The sequence below is a fragment of the Stegostoma tigrinum genome, chromosome 32 (genome assembly GCF_030684315.1).
Source record: "Stegostoma tigrinum isolate sSteTig4 chromosome 32, sSteTig4.hap1, whole genome shotgun sequence".
NCBI lineage: Eukaryota > Metazoa > Chordata > Chondrichthyes > Orectolobiformes > Stegostomatidae > Stegostoma > Stegostoma tigrinum.
Window position 1 is genome coordinate 17,142,455 of NC_081385.1, and position 10,300 is coordinate 17,152,754.

Genomic DNA, 10,300 nt, shown 5'->3' on the forward strand with positions numbered 1-10,300 from the left:
GGAAATCTGAAACATAAAAAAATAGAGACTGCTGAAGAAATACAGCAGGTCTGGTAAAATGTGTTGTCAGAAAAACAGAGTTAAACATCCAAGCGTTTTGAATCCAGCATTTTGACAGCACTCAAAGAATTAAGTTTTTTTAACAGGCTGTCAAACCTGCTGTATTTCTCTGGCAATCTTTGTTTTTGCCTGAGATATTTAAACTGCAAAATGAAAAGTGGTTTGGAACTCTTCTGTGAATTGGTCACCAACAGTTCCTTTAAACAGCACTGACTGTACTGCTCACCACCAACTTCAAACGAAGGAAGCCTGTAAGACTCACTTTACAACATCATTACTTCAAATTGTAATCATGTCCTATGAAAGTCTAAATTCTTGTTTTGAACCTCTTCACAAAAAGGGCAGGTAAGCTCTTTGCAATTCAGCAACAAATGTGTAAATTTCATTCAAGGGATCCCAAGCAGGCCACTTGGCCCATTGAGTCAATGCCAACCCTTCTGATGCACCATCCCAGCCAGACTCAGCCTCACTACCCTATCCCTGTCACTCTGCGTTTCCCATGGCTAATCCGTCTAGCCTGCACATCCCTGGACACAACGGGCAATTTAGCGTAGCCAATCCACTTAACCTCACAACTTTGGATTGTGGGAGGGAAACAGAGCACCCAGAGGAAACCCACATAGACACAGGGAGAATATGCCAACTCCACTCGGACATTTACCCACGGCAAGAATCGAACACAAGTCCCTGGTGCTGTAGGGCAGCATGCTAACCATTCGGGTGACCAAGAGATGACATAAATAGCCCCTCACCTATAATTTTCAGCTTCAGGCAAAAAACTGACAATACCCATGACTTCAAGTCTCTCCCAGTAATACAAGACTTGATGACTGAAGAACTAGCTGGAATAATATTGTATCAAATGGGGTCCTTCTGAGCTGTATTATTCTCTGATTCTACATTGCCAGAATAAGAGGGTTGGTTAGCTCAGTTGACTGGCTGGTTGGCTAACAATGGAGACTGACGATGATAGCGTAAGCTCAATTCCCATACCAGCTGAGGCCATCAGTAAAGTCAGAGATAACAAGAACTGTGATGCTGGAGTCAGAGTCAATACAGTGTGGAGCTGGAGGAACACAGCAGGTCAGCCAGCATCAGAGGAGTAAGAGAATCGACATTTCAGGCCTAGAACCTTCATCAGGAGTGTAGGCCTGAAAGGCCCACTTTCTGACTTCTCCAATGCTGCCTTACCTGTTATGTTCCTCCAGCTCCACGCTGTGTTGATGCCATCAATAAGGTGTTACCTTCTCAGCTTTGGCCCTTGTCTGAGGCGTGATGATACTCAATGTGAACTCATCATCAGACATCTCCGTCTAGCAAGAAGCATTTTATGGCCCTCTGGAATTACGGCAACTTTACATTTACTGCAAGAATACAACAGTTCTGTGAAGTTATCACAACCCTATTCCATGTTTCACTTAAAACTCCAACCCCTCTAACACAATTTCAGCATGAAGATTTACTAATCACAATGTGCTGAGGTTTGTATATTGCTATATATATTGGCCAAGCAACCTGAATGGTTCCAAATCAAGTAATTTGGCTAACATGATTGGTTCTATCTGCATATTACAGAAAATAACAAGAAGACTCTGCCGAATACAATGTATTATGATCAAGACTTGGGCATATTGTTTATGCAAATTACATCATAGGGCTATTTATGAAGATTGATTCAAAAATAACCAAGACCTAGGCCTGGACATCACCATAACATATGGCAACCTTTCTTTTTAATTCCAAATATTCTTAGAAAGTTAGTAAAACTGTTGTTCTTTATTTTACAATCTGAATGCTAACTTGGAATGCGTCAGAGAAAAGTATCCTATAATTGCAAAGTGGGGTTCTTTCAAAACAGGAGAAAAGCCAGTAAGGCATTAAAAAGAAGAACATATTACAGGAAGGAAAATGACTATTGTGTACACTGGTAAAACAGAGCAGAGGTAATGTAGTATTGAAGATGGAAAACAGAAATCCTGGAAACAGGTTAACAAGTTATCTATTTTCCTGACTTTTCCTGATATTTTGAGATGAAACTATTGCCAGTCAAAAAGTAATTCGGGAGTACATTAATACAGATATGAATGTGCATCTGAAACTGAAGAGAAACAGAACATTCATACACATCTGCTGTAAAATGGAATTGCAGATATTCATTCTAAAAGAAAATACAGTTCTGTTGTAGAATCATAGAATCCCTATAGTGTGGAAGCAGGCCATTCTGCCCATCGAGTACACACAGACCCAAACCTCTATCCTATCCTTGTAACTCTGTATTTGCCAAGGCTAATTCACCCAACTTGTAATTCTTGGACACTATGGGCAATTTAGCATGGCCAATCCATCCAACCCGCACATCTTTGTGATTGGAGCTTTTATGTGTCTTGTTCACGTCTTTGCAGGTTAGACGGTTGTAATGTATCATTTCATCCATTGCACCAAACACTAATAGGACAAGAGAAGCACAAACAAATGTCTATGGTCATACAAACCTTGCACCTCTGTGAAAGCTCAACTCTCATCACAGCTAGAGGCCCAGACTTTTGCCAGAGAAGCAGTTGTGATGTTACAGCTGATTGTAGTGCCTTTCTGCTTGGGATTGGAAAGTGAAACCAGGCAGTGTCCCATTCTCCTTTATTGCCCAATGAGACTGATGTATATATGCACTGATGGAAAACAGAACTGAGTTCAGTCTATGATGCTCCTCTAGCTGACTGGTCTGCTGACACTCTTTGTATGAACCATTTCAGAATGACTATAGTGGAGAGGTGCCACGCAAACTTATTTTTAAATTAACCTGTTATGGCACACCTCTATGCCCATAAAATCCTGACATAGGACTTGAATCCAGAGCTTTTGGCCCAGAGATAGGACCACAACCACTGTGCCACCACATCTTTTTTCCAGTCAGATGTTTGCAGAGTAAAAGGAATTGTGCTCAGAGTTTGATGTGGAAAGGGGAAGAAAGGGAGAAAAAAAGAAACATTTTATATGATTTATATTGGTTCAGTCTATACACCAAGAACAAAGAATGATCAATCTTGTTTCGCTTCAGTTGTTTAGGTAATTTCACATCAGCCTTTCTTACTGTTTTTAATCATTATCTGATTAGGCCAGGTTAAATTAAAGACTGATTTAGCATTGCTATTTAAGACCAACCTGGTATATGTTTAAGTGAGTAAATGTCTAAACTGAACACGTCCCATTAATAACCAAACCATCAAGAACCTGATTTTGTGAACTTGAGAAGACATTACCAGTTAATGATTGACAAGACAAAATGCACAAGCTTTCCTAATGGAGAAGGGTAGCTATCAGTTTCAGAGCCAGTGCTCCAGTGGTCTAGAAAGAAAACTGTTATGGCATGTTAAATTTTGATCTATTTAAAACAAAAATACTTTAGACTGCATATGAATAGTCTGGCCAATTAAAGAGCTCATTTATTCTCATGCTGCAATGAGTTTTGCATCTGGTACATACTCTGTACAACAATAAAAGATGCAATTAAGGCCACTGAAATACATGGAAAATTGAACCTCTTTAGCAAAATAACCCACACTAACATTTCCCTCCAATGTATATACCATTGACTTTATATTGTTATATTACTGTAAAGTGCTGAATTATCAGTCAATACATCTTTTCCTGCACAAAATGTAAATGAAAATATGAACAAGAGGGTTGTATTGGGTTCTCTGTGAATCATTTTCTTTGAAAACATTGTAAATATATGATGGAAGCTTTACACGTTTTTCCATTAGAGAAAGCATCACACTGCAGTACATTTTCGACATTAACGGATTTGTGGCGCATTGCAAGCTGGGTCTAGAGTATTTTGTAACATGGTTCAGAGGTTAAACTTGTCAAATTCCTCAAGGAGCAGGATGAAAAGATTAGAGTAGAAGAAGTGATACTTGTGCTGTCAATTTAGAACTAACAGTACAGTCACATCTTAGACAGTAGAATAATTCCATATTATAATGAAGAAATATCAGCACCAACAAAAAGAATGCACCGATAAAACATTATCATAATAGAGAACAACTTTTCAGTGTTCTTCATGGATATTAATATGTCACAAGAAACATGGGGACAAGACACATACCTGTTTTGTGAAAAGGACTGCAGTGTCATAGTATTCAGGATTCTTATCATTTGCCTTGTTAAACTTTTTCTGCCACACACAGAAGTTTCGCAGAGTTAGTGCTGCATTGCTGGAAATCTTTGGACCCTTGTCTTCATGATTGATGACCATAAACTTCACTACCACAATGCTGACAGGGTTCAATATGCTGGGATGTTTGTATAACCGGGCAGCCACTGCCATCAACATCAGGACATAGTGCTTAAGATCGTCACCATGGAAGGTGGCCATGGATTCATCAGCCACTACTAATGTTTCCACAAAACGGGGTATTGATGCAAAACGCTTGGATCTACTGGCCTTTTTACCCACAAGTTCCACTTTAGATGTAGGATCCATGGTATGGGATGCTTAAAAAGAGAAAATTGGAATGTTAGCCAGAATCTGAAACTGGTTATATCAAGTACAGTGAGGCAAATTGTGATCTTCATTAACTGGACATTCATTTTAAAAATACATCTCACAAAGAAGCATTTTCACCAGATGCCTAAAAGACACTGCTTGCAGATGGCAGCAATGCCAAGGTGAAGTTGCTAGATTGTTAAGATAGGTGAATTTGTTAAAATTAATTTTCCAAATAGCCAAGGTCAGCAAATATTTTGGAATAATTGTTGACAGGAATCACCAATACCAGCCTGCCCAGTTTAAATTTCCAGGTAGATAATTAAAATCCTTAATGCCTATTAAAGCTATAATTAAAGAATTGAATCCCGTAACAGACTATGTTGAGTGAGACTGCCAATTGTGTTCATAAAAATATAATTAGCTTTATGGAATAATTGATACCGAGGGCTACCTCTGAGAAGGCAAAGAATTTGAGAAATTAAACAAAAGATGGAAGACTTTAGGTTGTCAACTAAATAAGATTTGAGCGATCTTCTCAGCTCTGTGAGCAGTGAATGTGTCATAGCACCCTCTTTCTTCAATAAGGAATTGCAACAGTACATTTGAGTTTATTGCCAAGATTTGTCCATCAGATTTAAACTTCTACTTGCTAGTGGAATAATTCCAGTGTTCTTTTTGTTGGATAGAGAATTTAAATCTTTTAAGTAACTCGTCATCTTGTACTCCAATATAAATTACAACTTCACCTCTCTCTTTTCTTCAAGGTACCATCAAGTACTAAGATAAAGTTCACTTGGCCAGACAGTCTTGTGCCTTTATTTTCCAACTGAGTCATTCTTCACGTGTGAAGTAGACAGCAACTGCTGGTAGTCCATTCAAGCAACAATAGGTATTATACTATATTCAACCTGCTCCTCATCCAGATACACCTATTTTCTGCTGAAGACAATAATCTGGAGCAGGGATATCAGTGAATCTTATTTGCTGTCATGCTGTACTCAAGTTAACTGTTGCATCCCAACTATTGGTGCAGGCAAGGTCAAGGTAATGTTACAAAGTTCACAAATTTGTGCCGAACAACTGTAACACACTGCAGATTTATCAGCAATTTTGGAATCCATATTTTATGTGAGATGTGAATGCATTAGAAAAGAGATTTACCAGGATGTTGCCTGAGCTGGAGTGTTTTAATCGGGAAGAGAGCTTTGATAGACTGAAGCAAAAAAGACCGAGAGGGAACACAAATGAGATTAATACAGTTATGAGAGGCAATACATAGACAAGCGTAGACAAGAAGAGACGTTCCCCTTTGGAGTGAGGATCAACAAGTACAGGGCATAGATTTAAGGTAAGAAGCAGGTGGTTTCAAGAGAATACTTGGACTTTTCTTTTTCACCCAGAGGTTGGTGGGAATCTGAAACTCACTACCTGAGAGGGTGGTAGACGCAGAAACCCTTACAACATTTACGAAGTATTTAGACATGTACTTGTGGTGCCAGGGCAGAAAACACAATAGGCTAAAAGTAGGGAAATGAGTAGGGAGTGGTTAAATGCTTGTTTTTGACTGGTACAGACTTGCTGGACCAAAGGGGCTTTTTCTGTGATGTCGACCTCTAGGACTCTTTCTCCACACTAAAGTATTCAAGAGGTTGCTAATTTAGTGTAGTTGATAAGATCAAATACTGCTAAATAACTTCATCTTGGATTCTCCAGCATCTGCAGTTCCCATTATCACTGCTAAATCATAAATGGTTCATAAATAGAATAAAATTCTCAGTAACATTTAATAATTAATCCTATTCCAGTTAAGCGCCATCAAAATTTCTCCAAAAGTGTCTTGGGAAAATTATTGTTCTGAGCGAAAGTGAACTAATTTGATTAATGTTTAATGTACTGAGTGCTATGCAATTTAGGGGAAGGTTATTTGTATCCATTTGTAAAAGCCTTAACATACACTACAATCATTCTCACAAAACCATAGAAGGATTTTAATTGATCTTGATTAAATCCTTCATTCTGATTGTCCTGCATGCCTTCTGAGTTTGGTTACAAGAGGGCAGACAATCTTATAGAGAGGTTTGATGTAATCTTAAGTGACAAGGAAGGTGTTCATCAAAATAGTCCTTTAGCTCAGTTAGCTACACAGCTAGTTTACAAGACAGAGGAACACCAAAAGCAAGAGTTCAATTCCTACTTGACTGAGGTTACCATGAAAGATGCTCCTTCTCAACCTATCCCCTCACCTGAGGTGTGGTGACCCACAGGTTATTCCATCAGCAGTTGTCCCTAATGAGGGAACAGCTATAGAGTCAGGCACCTATTGCTGTACCAATAGGAAGTTTGAAGAGTTTCTATAACAAAATAATCTACTCATCAAGTGAAATAGTCATAAAACTTGCTAATATTGCAAATACTATTTCAATTGAATGTGTATGTGTAAGTTCTAGTTATGATGAAGTGCGGCCAACATAAATTGGGAAAGTATAAGCTCAGTGTAAGAAGAAAAAGGGAGAACTCTTGTGATAAAGACCCTACTTCCGAGTCAGGAGGTCTCAGTTCAAGTCCCACCTTAATAACATCTCTTAACAAGTCAATTAGGAGAATATTAAAAAAGAACAAGAAGGGTCTCATGGTGCATGAGTGTCGCCCTACCTCTGGACCAGAAATTTCAGGTTCAAATCCCACCTTATCCTGGAGGTGACTCATAACAGGTTTGTTTTGAAGAAAAGTCTTCTAAAGAAAGGTTTTCTGATGCAGTGGTAATGATGCCCCTACCTTTGAGCAAGAAAGTCTGGGTTGAAGTCCGACCTCGGAAAAAAATAGCCATGGAGTTCATCATAAAAAGTGTTTTAATTAAGAGCCAGTTTTGACCATGGAAGAGCTGGTTTGGGAGAGTGAAAAGTGCTATTCTGGACATTGTGAATGAAGCTGCGTAAAAGGCAGACGTGCTGTTGCTTTACTCATTTGTCAGGCAGGTAGTTGCTAAATCAACAAAGCTCGAAGTAAAGGTCGGCTCTCGGTTGGGGGAAGGGAGGAATGGTGTGCTACAGGGAGGGTGTTTGGGGACAGCGACTGCAGTGAACCACCGTAACCTGAGCAGCAACCACAGATTATGTTTGTCTCGAACTTTCAACACAGCAACATGTCGCCAGGCACTTCGCAAGACTGATCAAATGCAGAGTCAAAGGAAGAATTATCAAACCACGTTAAATCGATCGGTTTTACATGAGAAATAGTTGGTGACACAAAAAGTAATGTTTAATATGAGAATTTCAGAGTTGATGACAACGATGCCTAAATATATGACTGCCAACTGGAGGCAAAAGGAGGGGACAGCAAGAGACCAGAATCGGAGGGATGCAGAAATCTTGGAACAATGTTGCAGAGAAAGGCACAGCCAAAGCCACTTGTTGTAGTTAAAAGAAAGTTTTAAAATGAAAGCTGTGGACCAAGTGCTAATATTGTGTGCGTTAGGGCTAAGCAGCGACTGAACGGAAGGTGGAGGATGGGAGACTGGGGACCAGGGGAATGGAGCAAGTTAGATTGTAGAAAACTGTTGCTGGGGGTTTCAACAGTGAACTAAGATGAGACGAAGTGGAGGCGAGCAATAAGAATGAAGCGTAAGTCGGCAAAGCTGCGAAGAGGAGAATTTGCTGCAGTTGCCGAATCTGGGCCCAGTGTGTGTAGAAATGACAGCGGTCATTGAGGGCGATGGAATCAGTGCCGAGTGTCTGATGTTTGCGCTGGAGCTTCGACGCAACACCTTTAAGCTGCCAAATGTTTGATGGGAGGTAATTGCAGCTGGCATCGTGACGGGACAAGAGGCATGATCCCCCACCCACCACACACATTTCACAGTCGACAGTGTTAAATTGGAATTAAACATGTTTCTGAATAGACGGCGATGGAAACGTTGCTGGGCAGAAAGCAGCCCTGCAGAGTGTAAGCCAGCAGAAGGGGGTTTCAGGCTGCTGTTGGTCTGTCAGTAATTCAGTGGGAAGACTTTCGCTATGAAGGGGGGCGGGGGGGGGGGGGGAGTAAGTCGGTGAGAATCCTGATCAGCCGGGGCGTTTCAGAGGTCTCTCAGCTCCCTCCCGCATAACAGGGAGTGCCAACAGCACACCAGATGTTTCCAGCTGCAATGCAGGGGAATCTCACATTGACAGGCAGGATCACGTGTATTTCCCCACATTTCATATACAGTAACAAATCCTGACACAGCCAGCATGGACAGCAGCCCAGAAACCTCACCTCAGCAAAGGCCACTGCTGTCCAGAGAATAATTGGGGGAGGGGGAGGGACAGTTACACACACAGCTGCTGGGATGGGAGGTGAAATCCCACTTCTAAAAAAAACGCAAAGCGGAATGTTTTAGGAACATCTGGAGCCGCGGGTATTCGGTGCAAACATCTTGCAAAATAAAAGCAGACCCATTGCAGTTTTTGCATTCTGAGATACTCGGGGAGTGCAATAAAGGGGAAGGGGGTGGCCTGTGTCTTGCTGCAGACAGTAAATATTTTACCCATATTAAGGCAGGGGTGACGGTGCAAAGGGAGAGGGATTTGGCGCAGAATAGCTTGACAGCTTCCCTGCGCCTCTTTCGGTGATCTCTGCTCCCAGTCTGCTGCAGCATCTGGACTGACATTAAAAACAAACCCACAAACAGGCGAGGTGACCCTGCGGTCGTGCAGGGTTTGCTGCTGTTTCCATCAGCAGGAAATTTTGAGACGGAATTCGTCAGAGATCGTCTTGCAGTGGAAATCGAACAGTCACTACGTGTACTGCTTCCAGGGAGAAGGAGAATTTAAAAAGTCAAACACACACACACACACACACACACACACACATAGACAGATCACCTTTAAATTTCTCCAACACTTCCATATTCGCAAAGGTCCCACTCACTCCACATCTGGAGGTGGCGTTAAGCGACGGAGCTGCAGCGCTCCTGCGGCGCAGGAGGTGAGTGCTATGGGTCTGTGCACCGGGACGGCTCCTGCTGTCGTTCCTCACCGGTTGGATGAGGTACTCGGTCCCGTTAGAGCGAAAAGCCCCGTGCATGCCGTCGCACAGGCTGAGAGCGGCGAAGGAGCCCAGCTCGCCGTTTACTGAGCCCGAGTAGAAGCAGTGACTCAGGGTAGCGCCCCAGGCAGCCCGGGGCGAGCCGGACAGGGACTGCACCGTGAAAGCCGGCGCCAGGAAGCTCGAGTCGGCCACCAGATTCAAATTGAACTCCTGGTCGAAGGCGAGGATTCGAAAAGCGGCGCTCCCTGCGCTGACATCCTGCTGCTGGGCCCTTTGCAAGAAGCTGGAGGCACTGTCCATCCTGACCGGAGTGACCAACTGGCTGTCCAGACACAGAGAGGAGCCGGGCAGGGCGAAAAGCAACGCCAGAATAACGCCTGGGCTCGCTACCACTAACATCTTCCCTTTCAGAAAATGCAATCCCTGAAAACTCGAAAACAAACAAGGGAGGGAAATTGGGTTGGGGGGGGGGGGGGTCCCAGCACAGAATCCTTTCTGCAAAACGCCAGGAAGTCTTGCTCACAGAAAATAAATCCAGATAAGATTGTGCTCAGCAAGCGTGATGCTCACTAATATCAAATCCACCTCTGGAATAAGACCGCTCCATTACCTCTTGGTGCCGGTGTGAATTGTGGACTGAGCCTGGTGCCTTATATACATTCTGTCATGTGTGTAAACGCTGTGCAAATCAGGGCTGGGACCTGCTGGAAAATGCTTATTGGATGT

The 10,300-nt window shown here is 42.2% G+C and overlaps 1 protein-coding gene across 1 annotated transcript in view; it reads right to left on the reverse strand.

Annotated features, from left to right (window-relative positions):
- Positions 1–10,300, reverse strand: part of LOC125466917 (A disintegrin and metalloproteinase with thrombospondin motifs 15-like) — a 50,846-nt gene extending 40,546 nt beyond the window's left edge. Inside the window, exons 1-2 of the mRNA XM_048562084.2 lie at positions 9,409–10,300; positions 4,166–4,554 (exon numbers count right to left, since the gene is read on the reverse strand). Of these exons, the coding sequence (XP_048418041.2) occupies positions 4,166–4,554; positions 9,409–9,973 (954 nt within the window). The 5' untranslated portion in view covers positions 9,974–10,300. The remainder of the gene's footprint in view (positions 1–4,165; positions 4,555–9,408) is intronic.